The 22,743-nt window shown below is 42.5% G+C and overlaps 1 protein-coding gene across 2 annotated transcripts; it reads left to right on the top strand.

Moving 5' to 3' along the window:
- The first annotated feature begins 464 nt into the window (after positions 1 to 464).
- Positions 465 to 22,673, top strand: LOC143904945 (organic cation transporter 1). Of its 2 annotated transcripts, none has more exons than XM_077419958.1 (10): positions 465 to 1,529; positions 7,235 to 9,057; positions 9,657 to 10,028; positions 18,361 to 18,619; positions 19,158 to 19,249; positions 19,683 to 19,886; positions 20,223 to 20,472; positions 20,613 to 20,744; positions 21,381 to 21,738; positions 21,997 to 22,673. In XM_077419958.1, the coding sequence occupies exons 2-10, from the start codon at positions 8,932 to 8,934 to the stop codon at positions 22,265 to 22,267; spliced, it is 2,064 nt and encodes a 687-aa protein (XP_077276084.1). In that variant the 5' UTR covers positions 465 to 1,529; positions 7,235 to 8,931; the 3' UTR covers positions 22,268 to 22,673. The 2 variants fall into 2 exon arrangements, with proteins under 2 accessions (XP_077276084.1, XP_077276086.1); XM_077419960.1 differs by having other exon boundaries at positions 466 to 1,529; positions 21,384 to 21,738.
- The last annotated feature ends 70 nt before the right edge of the window (positions 22,674 to 22,743 follow it).

Genomic DNA, 22,743 nt, shown 5'->3' with positions numbered 1-22,743 from the left:
TAAAGATACAGAGAGGGAGAGAGACCGCGTCGACCGCGAGAAAGGGTTTAGGCCGGTGTGGAAATCTAAATCGGCGAGAGAGCACCGCGCTGTGCTGACCGCGCGGGCACAATTACCGGGCGGCGAGTGTCGAGGAACCCCATTTTATATATTAATAGTCGAGATAGCCGCCTGTGTGTGTCACGTTACCGAGAGGGCCACCTCGGGTTAGGACGGGCGGGAGCCAGGGGGACGCGCGGTCTCGGAGGATCGTTGTTGGGAAGTGGAAGAGAGATCGGGAAGAGGGAGGAGATCGGCTCTCGCGCGCGCAAGAGAGAGAGAGAGAGAGAGAGAGAGAGAGAGAGGGCTCGAGAGGCTCGTACGATCGATCGAGGGAGATCGAACGATCGGATTCGCGGGACGGGCAGAGGGGGGAGCCTCGAGGGGAGCCTCGAAATGATAGATACGAGGACGGTATAACCGCGCGCGGACCCCTTGCATCTACATGGTAGCCTCAGTTCCAGTTCGCGATGGAGGCTATACTTGCTCCTTCTGCCACTAGGTAGTTGCGCACTCCTTACCACAGGGAGACCGACCAGAGCGTGATAAAAAACAAAAGAGGGACAAGTCGAGGGAGAAGGGTGAACGAGATATAGAGAAAGCAAAAAAGAAAGCAGAAAGAGGGAACTGGTTCGAAGGGAACTGGAGTCGAAGAAGAGACCGTTAGAAAGAAGACGAAGAACAAAACGGGTAACAAAAGAAGAAGAAATAAAAATCAGTGATAGAGGGGTAAAAGAATCGAAGGGTTGCGAGCCCAACGAAGAAGGGAGTCTCTCTCTTTCTCTCGGGGAGTCTTTTTCGATCTGCTCTCCGTAATTCGGGGTACGTCTCCTCGAAGCCTTGTCCCTCGGCTTCCCGATCGGCGGTGACGGCGCGCGAGGGATGACGACTCGCGGTGGCGGTCCAAGACGAACGTCGTCTTCCGTCATTTCGTTATTTCGCAGCGCGAACCGCGCGTAATATACGCGCGTACACGTCGTCGTGGCGGAACGGAGGTGACCGGATGCCGGGCGGTGCAGTGATTCGATTGATTCGCTGAAGAGTGTTCGTGGCTTCCACTGAACTTCCGAGTGCCGCGTTAAGTGAGCCTACGTGTGCGTGCGTGGGTGCGTGCGTGCGTTCGTGCGTTCGTGCGTACGTTTGTGTCTCAATACGCTGGCGTGAACCGCGCGTACGTATGTGCGTGCTTGCGTGCTTGCGAACGAGGCGCTGATCGGGGGCTTATACAGTGACGCCTTGGGCGCTCTTGTGTACGTGCCGGGTTCGCGAAGGAAGGCCGAAGGCGGTGGAGTCCCGGCTGATGGTCCACCCGAGGTGGTCCACCCAAGTGAGAGAGCGTCGTCATCGTCCTCGTCATCAGCCCCCATCTACGCGCTGTCGCATTTCGATCAGCGCGGTGCAGAGGAAGCGGCGGCCGGACGCGCGCGCCTCATCGGGCTTTCTTCGATTCCTCGCGGTATAGGAGTCCGCTGGACGTGAGATCGGCATCGGTAAGATCGAACAGGGGATCGTTCGTTGATAAGATTGAAGAAGCACAAGGAAGTTTGCGGGTGTCTCTTCGCAGAATCTGACTTGACAAAAATTGAAAATTAAAACCCTTATTTTAATGTGACTTAATTAAATATTTAATTCTAATTATGATGAAGATAAATTATCCTGTTGAAATTGATCACTTTAGAATTTGGAGTCTATAATAAAATAATCTAATATGAATCGCTGATCAGTTAATGCTAAAAATGCATAGTTACATAGTTGATTTGTTAAATTATTATCTTTTGAAAATCGAAATGAATGGTATAAAATGAGATATTGTGTTATAGGGATATCTCGTGCCTAAATTGCATTTATCGGCGTAAAGATTGACAGCGAAATCCAGTCATGTTTTCGTCAAATAAATTATACGAAATTGTTATGCGTTTTATAAATAACAGTATAATACTATCTTCGTCAAGGAATGTTAGAGAAAATTTCTTAGAGTTTTTCCAGTGATACGAACATCTGCATTTGCGACGTGTCTAATTAATTGAGTTTTATCCGCATTTTGTGACACGTCCGATCAGTTGGTACCTGCATTTTACATGTCCGATTAGTTGACCGCGTCAGAGAATCCACGTCATAGTGAGGTACGTCACCCGCCATCATTTCTCTTATCAGGCGCAGCTATTATACTATCGTTGGAATAGAGATGACTACATCCTAACATTTTGCCAGGTGCAAAATATATAGGCGTCTCTTAAAATTGATTTTAAAAGTTGATGCTTAATTGTATGTCATTGACATTGAGAGACATTGTAGAAAATTTATTTATTTATTTTGATTTCTTGCGGCGCAGTGATAAAACTGAAAATTCACCAACTTACTATAATTACTTATATATAATATTCGGAAAAATGTGAGAGGAGATTTGCCAGCTCTATCTTACAACATTGTAAAGTATTGGTGACGTCTAAATTTATAGTATTATGTAGTTCGCTTTTCATATTCGTTGTCGTAACAAAGTTTTACGAATAGGGCAGCATGGCTAATCATATATTTCATTATACATCTTATCACTAAAACATAACGCAAGATGCATTATATATGCATTAGATCGGTGCAAAAGTTCAGCAGCTCTATCGAGAAAAGCATTTAGTGAAAGTTCCACGAAGCGAACAATGTCTTTTTATTTATCTTTAGATAAAAGTTTAATCTTTGATAACTTTTATTAACTCGTTATTGATTATTGATTTTATTGGATGTGTTACAACGAGTAACAATATTAAAAATTTAATAATAACGTCTTTGTGAATACAAGCTATTTTTAAACCTAATTGGAAGATTGGAACACGCGTCAATTATTTTCTCAAGATATTTCTTGAAAATAAATTTGGAAAAATCGTAATTTGGGATTAGGATCTGTACAGTTTAAAAAATTATGCTTTGTAAAAAGAATATAATTTTTACCGTAGACATCCGCAGCTTGCATAAAGCATAAATTTGCGTGAAAAAAAAACTGTAAAATTGCAAATGTCCTATATCGGGAACGGGAGCGCGAATCTAAGAAGAGTCGCGTAGGCGCGCAGATTCGCGTGCATCGCGAACGCGCAGATGATAGAAATAGCGGGGAGGATGGAGCGGGGGATTGCGCCCAGTGAAGAAAAAGAGGGATGGGCAGAATGCGAAGGCGTGCGAAGCGGAATGACATTGTTTGCACCCGTGACGTCACTCGTAATTGTAACGAACAATGAGAGAGGCACGACTCTGTGCGCTCGCGAGCCGCATGTGCCCCGGGGTCTAGGGTTACCTGACGTCAGTGGCAGGCTGACAGGCTAAATAGAAAAAAAAAACGTCGTGGCTCTGGTCTTGCAACTGCAGGTTGAAGGAAGCTAATGGTCGCAAATTTGAATTTTGATAAGCCGTGACAGCGTAATAAATAAGCATTCTTATGCATTATTAAGCGATTTATTTTATCATTTATTTTCTCTTTCGTTTTAAAAACAAGCGTTTTATTTTGTAAGAAATATTTAGTCGATTAAATTGTGAAATTATTATCACTGATTATTCTTTGGACCGTAAATTATTTTGTTAATTAAAATTATTTTGTAATAAGAACCAAAATTAAAATTAAAATCGCTAATGGAGGAAATTATAAACTAATTTCCTCCCTTTCCTCTTCTATTTTAAATATGCAAACTTGGTAATGTTTATTATTATATATTATAAATTAATTTCACTTGTTTCGAGCTTTATTCAAATTCTAGATCTCGTTTTGGTTGGAGGCAAAATATAAAAATTTGATTTATTGAGGAAGGCGAGCGAAGCAGAATTCACTTGCCATTGTAATTCCGAAGATTAAGATCGCATTAACGCTCACGTTAGGTTATAACATTCATTCGCGATACGACAATGCATACGAGTTGATCGACTGTTTTTAGTGCATATCATTGTCAAAACATTGTAATAAGCCACACAAAAATTTCATACAGCTAGAAGCATTGTTTTGCGCGAAAAGAAAATGCATTGTCACACAGTTTGATGACAAAACTGTTGATTCTGTCAAACGAAATAATAAATGTCAACATTTCGTATCGCCCGAAACTTCCTCAAATTGCTTACACATGATCATGCCACATCTTAACGAAATCCCGATAGGTCGTTTCCAGACGGTAATAAAATCTTGGCAACATTCTAAGTCCGTGCGAGTCCTTATCATCATTCGACGAGAAAAGACTTCTTTGAGAGGAAGATGGGCATGCGCTACAAGCTCGATTATCGACGATTTCGTGACGATATTAATTTATCGGCAAGCACGTGGGCATGCCACGGTCTTATCTAGCCACAACTTGCATGTGCGATCATTTCATTCAGTTTGCTACGTTTCGCTGCCTTAAATATCTAATACCGTCTCTAAAGCCAAAGAATCCTTATACGAAAGAAAGAGGAAAGACCTGCGCGCGGACGTTCATATACAGAAAATTATGTAATATATATATTATAGAATTATATTATTTTTTTAATATGTTATTTTATAAATATTTTTTATAAATATATCGAAAATCACATTAAGCATTTAAAGATATGGCGAAGACATTTACATCTTGCACGATAGAAATATGTATATAGCAGATATTACGCATCTTAGTATTGAAAAGTAATAGATGCTGCGATGGTTTACGCGAGATGCAACGCACAGTAAATCGTGACGCATAGACAGCTTCTTTACTTTATTAGCGATTTATAGCTGGGCTGACTGGGTATATTAGTTAAATACGCAAACGATTTATGAACAACGTCGCGCGCATGTCAGAGATTTTTGTCTCTGCGAAAAATAGGAAATTACTAATATGGCGACGTAATTCGCGCCCGCAATCATCACGCCGGATGATCGTAATTTACAAACGTACTGGAAACGACCAGCGAAATGTGTTTATACACCTGTACTTATCGTAGCCTACATCGGATGACGTAAATTTGAAACATCGCACGTTATTATTCCCGTCGTTGCTCGATAGGAACGGATTTTTACAGACGGAGAAACGGAACTGGTTGCAATAAGCGTTTCCTTATTCTGGTTATCGTCGCTCAGTACGTTTGACATTTCACCTTTCGGAGGGATATTGCATCTGCATGCATATTAGAATAATTCATGCTAAACCATTCCCGTAACCATTTTAATTCGAGTTAACTAAACGGGGGTTCAATCAAATCTCAATTAATTTTAATTAATGGTAATGGAAACAGTTAATGGATATATGTATCTTTATAGATGTTTTTTCCGTCATTTCACGCAGCTTTGGAACTTATTTCAATAATCGATTTGATTCAATCTGGTTTTTTTTTTTTTCAAGTGCAATGTACACTTTGTAGAAAAGATGAAATGTCCTTTTCTTAAAGGAGGATTTGGGAAAAGAGGTTAAAGTGTGAAAACGCGCGGTTTTTTTTCGCTCCAAGCAAGCGAGATTTACATTCGCACGTTCCAACGCAGAAAATAGCATAACAAGTTACAAACATAATAGGAAATACACGCACTGTTGTTGGAAAGCGTGAATCCGCATCTAACTGCACTATTGCTGTTCGCGACCATTATTCGCAGTTTTTTCAGCACGTGCTCGCCTTTGTAGATTTTGCATACTTTACATTCGCATGCCCCAATGCAGAAAATAGCATAACAAGTTACAAACATAATAGGAAATAACGCGCGTGACCGTGACAATGATGATCTAATTATATGGACTTACACGATCAATTCAATCGATTAATTCGAATAATAAAAGCGCGTGAAGCTCGAATTTTTTTAGATGGTATCCATTTTGATACATGATCGAATATATAAGCTGAAAGACTGATATTTAGACAACGCGATTAATTTCACACATATTTGTGATTATTTAAATGTTATTATTTATTTAATTTAGAAATTACATCAACTGACCAAAACCATGGTCAAAATTAATAATGTCTCGATATTGATCTGAAAAAAAGTGCTGTGTGAATCCGACAAACCAAGTTGGCTCACAGTTTTTCAATGTTTATATCGGAAAGACGTTATATATATTGCCAGTCAGGTCGATTTAAATTACTTTAATTGTTATTATTTATCTTCACAGTCAAAGAAATTCCATTGCACGAAGTTATTTTAGACAACAAAGTAACATAGAGATAAAAGTTCGAGATAATTGTATATTTACGCATGATGTCTGCTGAGTATTCGCGTTTTCGGATATTTGCGTTCATTGAATAATTAATTAAAATTAATTTATCTTGTATGTATGTATGTAATTATGCACATACAAGCCACGTCTGGTAAGAGCAGGCTTTACAAATTGTGTGTCTCGTGCCATACTGGCATAATTTTGGCAGTAGCAAAGCATGATCTGCTGTGCCAGATGTATGCGTAGAAATAAACTAGAAATCTAGCAGAATCTGATATAATGATATCAGATCGTGATGGCACGTTGTGCGCGATTTCTGCGATTATATATTGTGGCAGCAGATCGTGCTGCTAGAAAATAAGCCTTTATGAGGACGCCAGGAATCTGCCGCATATTCATGTTTAGATCTGCTGATGGCATATTGTCGGCGGTATTCTGCTAGCATTTGGCTATTAGATCGCGAGAAAAAAAATGTACGCGTACATGCATACATAATAAACGGAAGATTAAAACTTCGAGGAAGTCATTACACGGATTTAGAACGCTTCAATGATTACAAAGGTAAAGTGCTATGCGGATATAAAACGTTCGAATAAGCAGGGCTTACAAAAGTAAGAATAGTTGATAAGTAGAAAGAGAACGATTATGAAGAATAAGAAGTATGACTGTATATTAACAAACATGAATATCATGGATAATGAATTCTATAGTTGAATCACATGAATATATATCTTCGAAACCTGGACAGACTTCGTCGATAAAAGATTTCATCATTTTCTCTAGAGGGAAAAATAAATAGGGAATTCCACGTTCTCCAAGAGGTAATTCCAAGAGGTAATCGTTTGATATATTTGTGATATTTATTGGCGACATATCACTTTCCTAGAACGTGTTTTCTTGGGAAGACGCGGATGCGATCCTTAATGTCAAATCCGTCGGCGCTACGTTCGAGATTGCTCGTGCCATGATCGCGCGCGTCGCACGCGGAAGCTAACGAGCACAGCGGAGTACTTACGATTACGACAGACAAATAGCGTTCGCTACGAAGGGAATTTCGTTTGCAGAAAGAGGGAGCGAGAGAGACAGACCCGAGAGAGAGAGAGATAGAGAAGGACGGAGAAGTGGCGAGGCGGACGAGCGTACGGAGACTGCGACGACGACGGCGGCGGCTCTCGATCGGCCGAGAGAGGAGGTGGAGAGACACTCCGACGAAGACGATGTTCGGTAGGATCAGAAGAGAGGAGGTCTTCTCCGGCAATGGCTGATCGTCGTGGCCGCGATGCCCGCGGCGTATGAGCCGCTCTTATCGCGAGGACGACGACGTTAACGCTCTGCCCGCAGCGACCGGGGATCCACGCGGGGATCTACGCGCTCGTGATCTCGCGAAAACGTGACGTGGTGGGCGGACGCGGTGCGTGAACGAGGATGAAGGGACGGTCCCTCGAGGCCCCGCGAAACGAGGAGCCGGCTGCGTTATTGTCGCGAGTGAGTCGCGAGAGCGGTGTCGAGGAGTGTTAACAATTGCGGTCTACCGCGGCGGCCGAGTGCGGGAGAAACGCGCGTTCGTTAATAAACGCGCGTGCACGTTAACAAAGAGACCGAGAGAGAGGAGGAGAGAGGGAGACGGCGAGAGTCAATCAGACACTTCCGTAAACAGACTGAGGTATATGAATGGGCACCGCGATGAGCGCGCGCGCGCGATCAGGTGAATCGGTGATCATCAATGAGAGAAGTTTGCGCGATCGATTGTAGGACTTAAACCCCGTGGAGTGCGCTTTCGATGACACTTGAGACTACTCGAGGCGATCTCGTCGAGATAATCCCCTTATTACCGCGAGAAGACGCGGTCAACAGTCGCGAAGCGATTTTCGCGGGAGGGTTGTCGAAAAGCGGAGACTAACTCGATCCCCTCGAGACAGCGCCAAGTGGAGGAGGATCGACTGAGGTCAGACCGACTCGGCGATCGAGCGAAGCGGCGGTTATCACTTTCCTTTCCCGTCAGCTTCCTTCCTTTCGTCCTCGAGTCCTCGCGATCGAGGACCAAACTGATCGATGTTCGCGTCGCGATCGACTTGGCGCTCTCGGTGTTGAGCTCTTCGTCGAAGGGGAGCTCCTCGTCGGTGTTGATCAGACTCAACGCAAGATTCGTGCGACATGAGACATGAAGTGCAACGCGCTCATCGCAGCCGGATGCAGATCGGTATCTCGGACCCGATCGACCGCGACTCGTTAGGTTTAACAGCAGTGATCTCGGTGGTACCGTGCGCGACCTTGTGCCCCGTATACCCGGTGGTGAGACGCGCGTTGTAGCACGCGCTCCGAATCGCGGAAAGCCCGCCGCTCTTGAAACAGCCCGATTCGGCACGCTCGGGGGGTACGTCGGAGTGAGGCAGCGGGACGGCAGGAGGACGAGGGGGCGAACGAGGGGGAGGACGAGGAGAAAAAGGAGGAGAAGGTGGAGGAGGAGGAGGAGGCGGGGGTGGAAGAGACGAGGAAGGGTAGAGGCAAACCGCCAAGGAGGAAAACTTCCTCGGTGCGCGGTCTCGGACGAAGGGGGCGAGAAACGTGCGTTTGTAATTCGGCGTGGCTGCCTTCGAGGATGAGCGACGGCGGTCATGCCGTGTAATTCGAAGGTGTACCACGCCACCGTCGCATCGTGCACGATCGTCGACGTCGTCTCCGCCGCCGCCGCCGTGCTGGTCGTCCACACCGTCGTGGTCAAACTGTTGAGACACGGCAGAGTCGCGGCATCGCCGGAAAGATGAGCTCGATCGACTTCGACGAGGTGCTGGTACACGTGGGAGAGAAGGGCCGATACCAGAACATCATGTACTACTTGCTGTGCATACCCGCCACCCTGCCGGCCGCCTTCCTGGCGTTCTCACAAGTAAGCACGTTGTCTGATGTCACCTCGGAGAGAGGTGTGCCCTGTTTGGAGATCATTATCGAGATGGAGATTAATGCATTGTGGCATTAAGGGCAGGAATAAGATTTTTTTTAAAGTCACGACGCGGAATAAATTTTGTTCTTAATTCATGTAACAAAATTTCAAGCAAATATTTTTATTTTTCAAAAGAATATCGTAAACCGCAAGTTTACAATAAATAAAAAATATTTTTATTCATAAATTGGATTACATTGGTCGTATATGATTAATATTAATGCAACATTAAATTATGTATGCAATTTTCTCGCATATAGATAAAAATTAGTAGCGAGTTTGCTATTGTTATGGAAATTTTTTACGATGATTTAAATTCTAGCTCGATAAAACGAATAAAAATGCTCATATTCGACATTCAAATTTATAAAATATTGAAAGTAAATATTAAAACACATTGAGTCTTGCATAATTTATTACAAAGTAAAACCTACAGTAAGTCAGATTGTTTAAATTAGCAATGTTCAAGCGGTAAAAGGCAGATGCGAAAACAATGTGCGGGTCCGAATAATTAATCTTAATTAAGACTCGCGATTTCGAGACAGGTGTTCGTGAGCGCCTCGCCAGAGCACTGGTGCAGGATACCGGAACTGGACAACCTGACGGATCTAATGTCGCTGGAGGAGAGGAAGGCGCTCTCGTTGCCGTACTCGGTCAAGTCCGACGGCAGGAGGATTTACTCCAAGTGTCATATGTACGACGTGAATTACACGGAGATAATTGATTCGTGGCTCGGAGGCGCCACGAATATGTCCAACACCACCGACAGCCCGTCGTTGACCACGTCTCCGTCGTTCGATTCACCGTCGACCCGATTGCCATTGCCGCCGGTCAGTAGCCCCGACTGGCCGATCGTCGGATGCCGGTACGGATGGAACTACGACACCAGGGACTACGACAGCACCCTCGTGACCGAGGTAAACTCGACTTTTTCTCTTTCACCGAAAAACAAGACCGCGTGCCATTCGTCGGCGTGCCGAGACGACTCTGTTTCCGTCGTAACGAGGCACTTGAGGCATTCACGTTTCGCACTGATTGTGAGTGGGCAATGGCAGATCTTATGGATTGTTTGGATAGCTTTGATGTAGAGGAATACAAGTTCAATTTCTTTGTCTCCATTGAAAGACGAGCAATTATTTTTACGGCAAACAATAATCATAGCAGTTTTTAATTTGGAGATGTATATCTAACTCCAAATAACGACTTTTTTAAATGAGATATCTCATCTAAAGACGACTGGAATATATTCAGCGTTTTCCGGTGTCTTGCGTATTTAACTGCTTAACGATGTCTCTATTGTTACCCGTCGTTATATAATATAACGCGTCGTAAAAAATTTTAAATTATTGCAGTCGGTGTAATTTCGACTTTATGAGTCGAGTATCCCCGCTTAATATACTTGTGTTCTTCTACTGTTGTAAAAAATATCTAGAATAAAATAAAACGTGACTATATATTCTCATCAGGATGTTACAAAATATCGACTTTAGATCGTTCGTAAAAATGAAATTATTCCACCCGCAATTTACTTATATTTAGCAAAATAATAAATTAACAAAATTAAATTTATAATAAATAATTCTGTATTGACAGATTAAATTCATTAAGAGCAGAGCAGAAGCAGTTTTTTTGAAATTCGCGAACAAAGAAAAAAAACATTTTCATACGCGAGTGGGTAATTTTAAAGTAAGCAACAGTGCTGAATCATTAGGAGAAGGATTCATATTTTTATTCAGAGAGATTTCGAAAATATGATAAAATATTTAACAGATACAAACAATCATGAAGAATACTTTACGATCGATTTGTTCGGTTCAATCGCTGTTTCACATTTTTTTTTTTTATTAAACAAAATAACGTGATTCGCGGAATGGACAGTCTGGGTACCAGTTATGGGTCAACTCTCATAAAAATGTCGAAAAGATAAAAAAATTGTCTGATTATAAATGCACACACACACATTTAGTTTCTCTATTCTCTATATAGTCGTAGCGCGAAGTGTACTTTGACGATTTGCTTAATACTCCCACGAGCCTTAATAGTCGCCGACAAATTTCTTCCTCGCGTAGCATCGGATTTCACCCACGTCGCCTTGGCCTTTGGCTTCGTAGTGTGTATCCCGGCGTTTGTGCACCAACGAGTGCATCGCGGCGACGAGTTTTCTGCCGCGTCCCGTTCGCGGAATCGAGAAGTTACGTGTACTTCGCAACGTTCTCGCACGGTCTCGCTTTCCGTGAAGTATTTGCCGGCGATGACGAGTATGATTGGCGCGAACGGATTAAATCGTGCGGCGCGGATTACGCGCGATTAGTTCCGATTAAGCGCGACGATCGTGGAAAGAAATGGCCAAATGTTGAGACACAAAGTTCCCGCGTCTGTCATATCTCGCGATACAATTTCTCGATCGTCGTCGTGCCGAGGGCAATTTGAATACATTTGCAGTGAAAACATATCGAAGCAAAGAAATTATATTTCCTCGCAGCGAGATAAAAAGAAAAGAGAGAGAGAGAGAGAGAGAGAGAGAGAGAGAGAGAGAGAGAATAGCATTAAAAATTAATTCTTTGACTAAAGAGAAATGAAAGAAATTAGAAGGAAACAATTGATCTTCTCACTGAAAAGTTATTGAGAAAGATTAAGTATGCAAAACAATTTTCTTAATAGTACGAGGTCAAGAATTAAGTCGTGAAATTAATATTTTTAATTCTATCTATCCTAGCTAGATGATTCGTCATATCCTCTGCTAATACGGCTCTGCGATTGGTTAATGGCATCTTAAGATCGTACTTAAGACGGACTTAAATATAAGATTCGACTATGAATATACCGGCCTTATGACGAGGACCCATTATTTTGCTGGCGTGAAATATTCGTCACCGTATTTTCGTAAACATGTACATTATAGAAATTAAATTCTTGGTATAATATTTTAAATTGCTTCCCGTGATAAAATATGAAGCGTGTGTTTTTCAATCTTTTGCCGAATTCAAAAATTGTTTTATATATAACAGTATAATACTATCATAAATATAAATAGAATGGATTTATATGTTATTGCCGTCGGCAATAACATATAATACTCTGTGTGCTTACAATTTTATACATTTGTTTTGCTGCAAAACTTCTCGAGAAGGCAACACGTGTCCATGTTAAGTCCGCAGTCAAGTCAACACCGCGTATCGCGTTTCCGAAAAAAGTGGCTATTTTCCGCCATATTTGAATACCGAAGAAAACAACTGGGCCGGCGGCTAAACCTCGCGATCACGTGGCAGCAGCCGTAAGTGTTCATTAAGACATTATTAAATTGCCACAATTAGACAACGCGGTGGACTGCTGGCGTAAATAGGAATCGCGATGCGACGGGGTCGAGGATCTTAGGCGTGTTTTTTTCATCTTCATTTATCCTTCTATTCGATTCTACCGACTTTGCTGCGCTATAGAAGAACTGTGTAATCTCATAGCGGGCATCGTATGAGACAATTATTTGATGTATGCGATAAACCACAAAACCATAAAATAATGTCGCCCAGATTGCGACAGTCTGCAGCGAGTTGAAGACTCTCACAAACAGAAATATGCAAACAGAAAAACATCAATTCTCGCGTGTTGACAGGCGAGTGATGTTTAAAAAAAAAAAAAGTACGTTTACTTGCCGAAATTATGGATTGAGCGAAATATTTATTTTGCATATCACGAGTGTTAGTCTTCTTTATGACATTGCATTTGATAAATCAGAATTATACACGTATTCCTCGCGCGTTTCTCAAAACATCTGATAAGCGTGGCGTTAAGCCTATCACCGTTTCACGCGGTATCACGTTTTACGTTTATTGTATATTTGTTCAGTTTATCCGCTCTCTCGCCGATGTTTGCACGCCCGGTTTTTATTCAGTGCGACGGTTACATGAATTACATCAGCCATTGCATTTCCGTCCTTTCAATTAATCATCCGCAAAATTTATTCAACTGGCGCGAAATACAACAATTTATACAGTCGAATTTAGCTCCCTTTTGCGCCGGGATTTAATTTAATGCGATAAACGTGGGAAATAAATCTCGTTGATTTGTATGCGCGTCACGTTTCGCTACACCATTATCGAGTTAGCGAATTAAATTATTACTGGAATTAATGTACCTCTCGTCGCCTCTGGGGTTTTTTTTTCTGTCGAAATTATTGCATAACGAATTGCTATATAAATTAATGGTGCTGCAAGCAGCGTTAAAAAACTATATAAAAATCTATACAATCTTGAACAGAGCGATAATAGATCGATCCATCAACATCGCCGCCGCGCGGTGAACGATTCATCAAGCGTTCCCCGAAAATTGCGAGAGGTGACACGTAGCGCGTTTCGCGTTGACGCGAGCGATTTCCAAGATTTCGTCTGCGGGGCCGATACGCGCGCGAGAATTCCAGCAACGAGATAATCGTCAACAGGTGAACAAGGTTGATGAGCGACCGAGTGACTGGCCGATAGGTTGCAGCTCTGGTGGCGTCAGCAATTGCCGACCAATTTACCTACCCCCGCATCCGGTCATGTGATATGTCACATCAAACGCCTCGCACAAACTGCCCAAGCTCTCTTCATGCAGAGGGTATACATGTTCCTACGTACTTAGTTGCCGCCGGCATTCAACGTGACCAGCTTCCGTTTTCTCTTTTTCTTCTCTGTTCCTCTTTCTCGCCACTCCCCCGTCCTCGCGTCTTCGCAAGTCGATCACTTCCGCACCTTTCGCGTTCTTCGGCAAATTTCTTTGTCGATCGTCTAACGATTTCGTATCTCCGAGACGTTTTCTGTATAACAATTTTCATTTTCAATGATGGTTGAGATAACACGACGTAATACCGATAAAGCAACAACTCGTACATTTTATTTCTAAAGTATTATTTGTATTGAAATTTTCTGATTAACGTAGCGCTTGCTTAATTAATACGTGACACATATCGTTTTGTTACGAAACGATGAAGTTATTCTTTTGGAACGCTTATGGTCGATCTAGAAAAGTGTTCTTCTTCTTTTTTTTTTGCAAACGTATCAGAGACATTGGCCAGTGGCAAAGCGCGCGTGGGCAGTCGCGCTTGTATACTTTACTTCCGATCGGATGATTTATTGTGCTCGATTTAGGAGCTTCGTTCTAATGACATCACGCCGCGCGAGACCGTGGAACGGGTCATTGTCTTTTCCGTGTCGACATGTGACAAGCATCAGCCTCGCCGAAGACGAATACACCGCATATCCGCTGCTTCCTGCCCGGATCTAATTTGTCTCTCGCAGGGCAAAGATGATTTATATCCATATATTTCGTGCTTTACATGCACAATTTATACATCTGTATAATTTGCTTTGCGTATCGAACACTCGTATAATTACAATTATATTAGCATTACTTGACGCAACCATCTCAGAAGAGATTCAGGCGAGAAAATAATAATAATAATAATAATAATAATAATAATAATCTTTATTATATCAATGTATAAAATCGATAACTAAATTATTTCATAACTAAATTCTAAATTCTCTTATAAAGCAGCGTTAGTTGACTTGTCGTTACAACAAGCGGCAATTTGAACAAATATATTTCATTAGGGAAAGGATTATTTCTTGCTTGTTTCACCGCGCAGGTTCCTTAGGACGCCGTGTCATTCTGTATCACGCGGATCAATGAGCAGCTTAATGAATACATGAATATATGTATGGACACCCGAGAGTACTTGAAAATCGCTGACTTTAGATTGATATTCAAACTAACAAAACTCCCGAGTTTTCCTTCCACATTAATTGCTAGGAACATGTAAAGCATCTATCTTAAATCAATAGTGCGAGAATAACTTAAACGATAGCGATTGCAATTATAGAGATACGCGAATCTACTTAATTAACCACTTCGTAATAGATTGACAAAATATATGTATCGACAGGGGCCAGGCGTGTAACGACTTTTTCGTAACGAAACGAGCGATGTATAAACGATAAAAGGGGTGACTGAAGCGTTGGCGTACGGCTGCATACGGTAGAAAGTGATAGCGATTAAGAACGGAAAACGGAAGGACAGGATTTGCCTCGATGGCTCTTTGCGTCATGTGTCTGCGTAAATCCGGAGCGTGTAAATATACACGCGTACCCAAACGCATAGAGATGAAACTGTATGGTGCAGTTCTAGGATAAATATCGCGCGTGTGTGTGGGGCGAGTAGAGAGGCTTTTGAGTCTCGTGTCAAATTTCGATGTTCAATTTTTTAAAAATGGATCACGAGCCACGGATTGTTCAGTTATCACCGATAAACCATCAATTCCCGAGTTGTGCAACTAATGCAAAAGTTTCTTCGCATTTCTTTCTCGCGTGGTCCAACACTTTGCAACCTACTTCGACGCATCGTTCCACAAATATTGTCACCGTGCTCACCGTAATTCAACGTAGAATTTAATTTCGCGATGTTAAACCTGCGCGCAACGAGCAGGACAAAAACAATCGCGGTATAATGAACGGCACTACGGTCATATCAATATTGATTTCGAAGTGTGTCAGGGTGATGAAATGCATGCGTGTTATTAGTGTCCTTATGGGCGCGTGCACTGCCCTTGACAATAACTCGATAACATCATCGTTAGCGGGCACGCACTCTCCTGTCTTTCCGCGCAATTTATCTTTTGCGCGTTTCGCGCAGACCTCGAAAGTCCGTGAGTGGCAATTTGCTTAAATCAGACTTCATGTCAAAACTATTAACACCCACCGGTGAACTTTATTTGTCGAGGCTAATAGCCACTCGATTGCGATTTCGTTTGTTTGGGATACGCTTATTAACTCAATTGCATCTTCAAATTAATGGAAACTCTTAAACTCTCACACAATTACAAGTATGAGAAGTCAACGTCTTTAACAATGCACTTCTCGAAAGTCCCGAGACGCAATCTTCGTTACTAATAAGAGAAAAACGTCTAAAAAAAAAAAAAAAATCAAGATTTTTCTTTCATTTATCCAAATTTCGCGACTTTGCGATATCGCACGAATTTAATAAAAATTATATATTTCGTTACTTTTTAGGAAAAATAATTTCCGAAAAATATACATGCATAATTGTTTAATTAGAGTATTATTAAAATCCAATTATAAAATGTATCGCATTTGTCTCGTCACCATTTACATCAACAAACATACGATCAGCGAGACGTTCGTGTCGGGCTCGCCGCGCGAGATTGCGCCAGAGAAGAACGAAAGAGAGACAGGGAGGGACGGGGGATTTAAAGGGCGCGAGGGGGGATCGTGTTCCTCCTGTCAAACGAGGGTGATGGACACCTCTCACTGTGGGAAGCCTCACCAATACACCTTGGCGTCCTTCGGACGCGCGCGTACGGATACGCGCATCACGCATACTTACGCGCGACCCGGTACGCCTACGAGCCTGTGCGATTTCCATGCTAAAAAGCTCGCACACGTATGTACATACACGCACGTGCGTCCCCACTCGCGATAAACACGAGCGCGTACTTACGGCGGTAGGGCCTCCTGCGTAAACGCAACGAGATGAAACGCCCCCTTCCACCGCGCCGCGCTGATGCTGGTCCAGCGGCATCCCTCCTTCTCCCTCTCTCGCTCAGCTTCCCTCCACCGATTCCATTCCTCATTCCTCCTCGCGCGCGTTCCCCCGGTTCCCCGCGTGCGTGTGTCGCCGATGCTGGACTGACGAACAAATGACGATCGGCCGAGTGACGCGTGTGTTCACACGTGTGCGAGCACGCACTCCGGTTCGTCACTAATGTCGGCCCACAGCTCCGTATGCATTCTACATTCTACGGATGCACAGGATGCTTTGCTTTATGATGCTTTATGATGTTTAATCTCAGCGCTCTCTTCTGCGATAAACTTGTGGTCGAGCTTCTCTCGGCAAATATTGATTAGATCATGTAAAATATTTGACTTCAATTTTTTCGTAGCGCATTCTGGATATTTTTTTAATAAATAATGACTGCTTAAGGAATCCTGAAACAATATTTAGCCTAAAAAATTCTTCTTTACTAATTTGAACCTCCCAGAGAACTGGCACAGAAGGACTATCCCATCAAAAAAGAAAAGAAGGATTAGAAAAGATCCTTCATACAAAGCTGCGTACTTAAAGAGTTAAACAGCATTGCTTAAAATTAAACAAAAATTGCTTAAAATTATCCTGCCACGCCAGATGTCTGTTTGCATGTTAATTCTTCGAAATTTTATTTTAAATGTAAGTAAGTGTATGTAAAGAAAGACCCAGTTCTCTGCCGTGAGTTCCTAATTGATTTTTTTCAGTGGAAATTTAATCGGAGCCCTTTAAAGTTTTGACGTTAAATATCTTGGTGAAGCTATATTCCCCAAAGTTTGCTAAATATTTTCCAACGTATCACGTTTGCAAATCTGAAGCTTTGTTTATCATTAAAACAAGCAGTTGTGCGGTTCACGTTGTATTCTCATACTTGGATCTGTGTGAGTTTAAGAATTTTCATTAATTTGAACGAGGGTTCACGCATTCTGGGATTACAGCATCTTATATTCTTATACCATGATGCAAACGTGTCAAGTTCCCTCTCGTAAGATCTCGGAGTCACATTCATCAGAATCGCGACGCCCGCAATTGCATATATGTCTCATGCGCGTTACAGACGTACACATACTTATGCTCACGTAGGAAAAAACAATAGCGATTTTATCGGACTAATCGCTTTTTCGGGCCAATTATTTCTTCGGTACCATTCGGCTCTTTGAAGTCATCACGCAGTTGATGTCTCCTCCGTTACGTGAAAAATTTCCATCGTGTTTATATATAGTAATTTTACTTCAGTCTTCGCTTTTGACATCTATCGACAATTTGGTACGTCTAGTTGCATCTCTCGATTACTAGAGCAAGCCCAAACAGAAACTTTAAAACAGTCTCATTAATTAAACTTTATTAAAGCATTACATGCTTACACAATTCTTCTTGATACTACTGTCAACACACACAAGATATACGTATATATTCTCCGCAAAAAGTTTCCATTTTATTGTTCTACTAATTTCTTTAGTTAATAAAATTTCAATGTTTATTATATCGAAAAAATTTTGACATTTTCCGTAGAAATAACACAGAAATGAATAAATTACGCGTTGATATGAATATTTCATTATTTTTTATTTCAGTTTCTGTCTAGTTTATTATTTTTTATCATCGGATTACTTCCGGCGCGGTATACAATTACACGCTGGCGAAGTAGTTTAATGGCGTTCTACATCCACATAGCTAGACCTGGTATGTGACAACAGCTGGTGGCCTTCCACGTCGACGACGTTTTTCTACGTGGGCAGCCTCTTCGGCAACGTCGTGTTCGGTTGGATAGCGGACAAATGGGGCAGGAGGACGGCCTTTTTCGCCATCCTGTTTCTCGAAGTGATATTCTCCATCGCCACGAGCTTCAGTCCGAACTACGTGATCTACACGGCGCTGAGGACCGTGAACGGTCTCTTTTTTCCTGCCATTTATCAGATACCTTTCATACTCGGTACGTTGGGCACACGTAAATCGCAGGCTATTTAATTTTAAACGAAAATCTAATATCAATTAGAGAAATTGCAATTTAAGGTCCGAGGTAGATCTTGGTAGTCTTATAATAATATTGTGTGAATTTTGAATACTTTTTCCAAATTGCGCGCCGATTTTTTTTATTGATCTTTAAACACAGCTCTGTATTGGAACAGTAAATCCACATGTTTAAATCGATAATCGATTTAACTTTTTGATAAGCATCCTTATTAAAAAAATATACCTAATACAAAAGTTTCAAGGAAAATTTAAATGCAGAAGAAAAGTCCGAAAGATCAGAACCGTGTTTTTCAGTCAGCGTTACTGCACAGACCCAGGTAGCAGAGTGACGTCAAATAACGTATTAGTAACGTCTTAATGACGTCTCTAACGTCAATAAAACGTCAATAATCTTCAGACGTCATCCTGCCACCTGGAAACGTAGTCACAAATAGAAACGTCGAAATCGACGTTCGTGTAAAATGCAAAATACATCTGTATGATAAATTTCGTTGCAGCTCTCGAATTAATGGGACCGAGATACCGAACATTCGCTGGGATGGTGATTTGCATGTTTTTCGCCACGGCGATGTCTCTTCTGGCGCTGTTGGTAAGCACTCTTTCTTTACAAAATATACGAAGGGGCAAAGTGACGAATACGCTAGTCGTTTCAAAATCTCGCCATCGCGAATACCTCAAAGCTCGATTTATCCCGCGAGAGGCAGCTCGCGGATCTCGCAATGGGTTCAACGCGAGGGTGCAACGCGGATCATTTTGCAAGCGATCCATCAGCGTGCATCATACGGTGCGATCGAGCGTATGCAAATACGAGTGGTCGGCCGCGCTGCATGCTAATGCAATAGAAACATTCTGGCATTCGGACGTTCCCGAAGCTACGCGCGCGCCCAGATACGCACGGTAGTCGTGAATTTCGTGGAAATTTCAAGTTTTGCAAAAAAGAAAACCTGGAAATTAAAAACGGTAACTACTTTTAACTGAATTGTCATTATATGCTTTCGTTCTTTTCCTTTTGTCCTGTTTAGGGTTACTTGTTAAGACACTGGTATACCCTGTCGTTAGCCACATCGGTGCCTTTCATTCTTCTCTTCAGTTACTACTGGATCATCCCCGAGTCACCGCGGTGGCTTCTCAGTAAGAATAGAATAGACGAGGCGGAAGCGATCGTCCAACAGATGGCGAAAGTCAACGGCAAAACAGTGCCTACGAACTTTCTCAGAAAGATGGAGGTAACTTCACTCTATTTAATCGCCGATTCCTTCTGCTTGTGTCTGTCTGCACGTTTCCTACATTAACTCCTAAACTCTTTGATCGATCTGGACCACATTTTGCACAGTTACTCTCTAGACCTCTGCGGAAAATGTAGGCTACTGCGAGACCTGGACACCCCATTCCCTCCCTCTGATTTCATCCCTTTGACACCTTGTGACAATCCCTTGCGATCCCCATCAACGCCGGCTAGTTTAAGCTAATAATTTATTAAATTCGGACAAGGTATTGCATCTTCGTTACTATTTTGCAATACAAGGGGCTATATATGAAGTCATTAGCGATGTTATTTGCAGATAGAAATATTAAAGAAGCAAGGGATATCGTGTAACGGTAGGAATTCCAACGACAGTAACATCGACGTGGAAGGCGAGAACAGATCGCCGCCGACGTCCGCGACGCCTATGGACCTGATCACAAATCCAAATATCAGAAAGAAGTTCTTCATCCTCGCTTTCGATTGGGTGGCGAACGCGGTGGTGTACAACGGGCTATCCTACAACACGACTAATCTGGGTGTCTCCGATTACCTAGCTTTCTTCATTGGTAAAGGATTTTTCTCTCTCTCTCTCTCTCTCTCTCTCTCCTCGCCAATTTGTTCGTTAACATAAGTGCATCACGATCTGAAATGAAAAAATTATTAATCATAATCCTGCATTAACAGATTCTTCTTATCTTCATTGCAGGAGGAATCGTGGAGATTCCGTCGTACTTTATTACGTGGTACGCAATGGACAGATTGGGCAGGCGATGGGTACTATGCGTGACTATGATGCTTGGTGGGCTCGCTTGCGTGTCCTGCATGTTCGTGCCCGAAGGTACTATTTTGTCGATTTACGTCTTGATTCGAACAGTCTTTAGCGAACAGAAATAATTTTACATCTCTCTGAACAACTTCAGAATTATTTCCAATATTTAAATGTAATTATTTATTTTGTCGTATCGCACGTACGTGGATATGAAACGCCGGATATGATATCCCTAACACCGACCGGGAGAAAATGTATGATGACGACCGTTTACCACGTTGCTCATCTCCACGTTATTCGATTATCTCTCTCTCTCCGCGGGATAAAATTGAATAAAAGTATTAAGCCGAATCGCACGCCTTTGCGTCATGGCGGCCTCAACGTCATTACCTTATTGAATTCGTCATGATATTGTCACACAGTCACACGTCCAACGGTGTGAGAGGCAATTACTGTTGCCGACGTCACGACGTTTATGAATAAACGTTCGACCTGCTTATAAATTAGTTACCGTCACGCCGCACGCATACTTAGCTTCTCTCTTCTCGGAAACCCACGATATTCACAGAAATCTCAAATTTTTGTTAAAAAGAAGATAGGAGAAATTTAAGGAAGGGTAAAATGACATGAGCGAACAAAATCAGGACTTAAAGATTCCATCCATGGAATCACACATCCTGTATACATGATCGGCCTTTGTCGCAGCAGACGCGGTCTGGGTGACTGTGAGCCTGGCGATGATCGGCAAATTCGGCATCGCTGCGTCCTTCGCCGTCTTCTACGTCTTCGTCGGCGAGCTGCTGCCGACCGTACTGAGGTCCCAGGCGATGGGCATTGCCTCCTTCATCGCCGGTATCGGCCTCCTCACCTTCCCCTACATCGTTCATTTGGCGGTCTACTCGAGAGTCTTACCCCTGATCGTGATGGGATCGCTGAGCCTCGCCGGTGCTCTCACTTCCGTATTTCTGCCGGAGACGCTCAATATCCATCTGCCGCAGACGGTCGAGGAGGGCGAGCTCTTCGGGGCTGATTTCAAGCTGTGGTCCTGCCCGACGATACCAAAGTTAGTAATCTCACCGACGGAAAGTTTGGCACGTTGCAGAATGCAAAAAGAAATTTTATTTTCAAGAAAGAGAACTCTCAAAAAATAATTTTCTTATGTAATTAAATTTGTTTTATAGCAGATTCTCTTTGATTTTATTTTTAAATTGTTCTCGACGAATTTTTCATTCTTTTATTATTATTTTATAGTAATATTAATTATCGTCGTTTTCATGTTTACATTAACAAACTTGGTACCGATACTTGATATCGGTTTCAGGAAAGGTTCAAGCAAGTCCGAGTCCATGCCGTTGAAGTACTTAGTGAACGGCGGACCGGGTAGTCGCTCGTCTACCTCGAAGGTCGCGTCGCAGGAAGGCGCGACTACGTCAGAGGGCGAGAAGCCAGCTGCCGTGCTGCCCTCGAAAGAAGAAGAGGCGAAGAACTTAAGCGCTCCACCAAAGGCGGAGGAGCTGACGAATGTCGAGGTCGTCGGGCCGAAGACGGCTAGCGTGGTGGTGGAAGTGTCCGTGTGCCGGAAGTCGCAATGAGAGACGGGGACGGGATAAACAGACAGTCTTATAATTAACTCTTTACAACGTTGTATTATAATTACCAGTATAGGACACGCATTGTATTTATTTTTCCATTTATTATAATGTACTTCCTTCGTAAAACCTGCCTGAGTTTGTCGACTGGCACGATTCAATCCCCGTGTGTTTTTTTTTTCTACGCTGCTAAAGAGTGCTTCCAACTTCGTCGCGGTGTGTGTGTGCGTGTACATTGCGTGTGATTGATAACGCTCCGTGCGAGGATTAACGTCCCGGGATCTACGAGAACTCCAGAGTGTAACGCTATACTTTTTTATTTGTTCGGTTAGACGTCGATTTTACATTTTGTCCTTATTAAGATCTTGTTGTGATTTTAATTAGTTTAAATAAAATATCTTAATATCTATTGAGACAGATAATCGTCTGAGAAACCTTGCATGATCAATATTTCACGTTCTATAATACCAAGAATAATA

This window comes from Temnothorax americanus, unplaced genomic scaffold (genome assembly GCF_048541705.1).
Source record: "Temnothorax americanus isolate GAGA-0224 unplaced genomic scaffold, ASM4854170v1 Scaffold6, whole genome shotgun sequence".
Classification (NCBI taxonomy): Eukaryota; Metazoa; Arthropoda; class Insecta; order Hymenoptera; family Formicidae; genus Temnothorax; species Temnothorax americanus.
The sequence above is the reverse complement of the archived record's forward strand: the minus strand, read 5'-3'. Positions and strand labels throughout refer to the sequence as shown.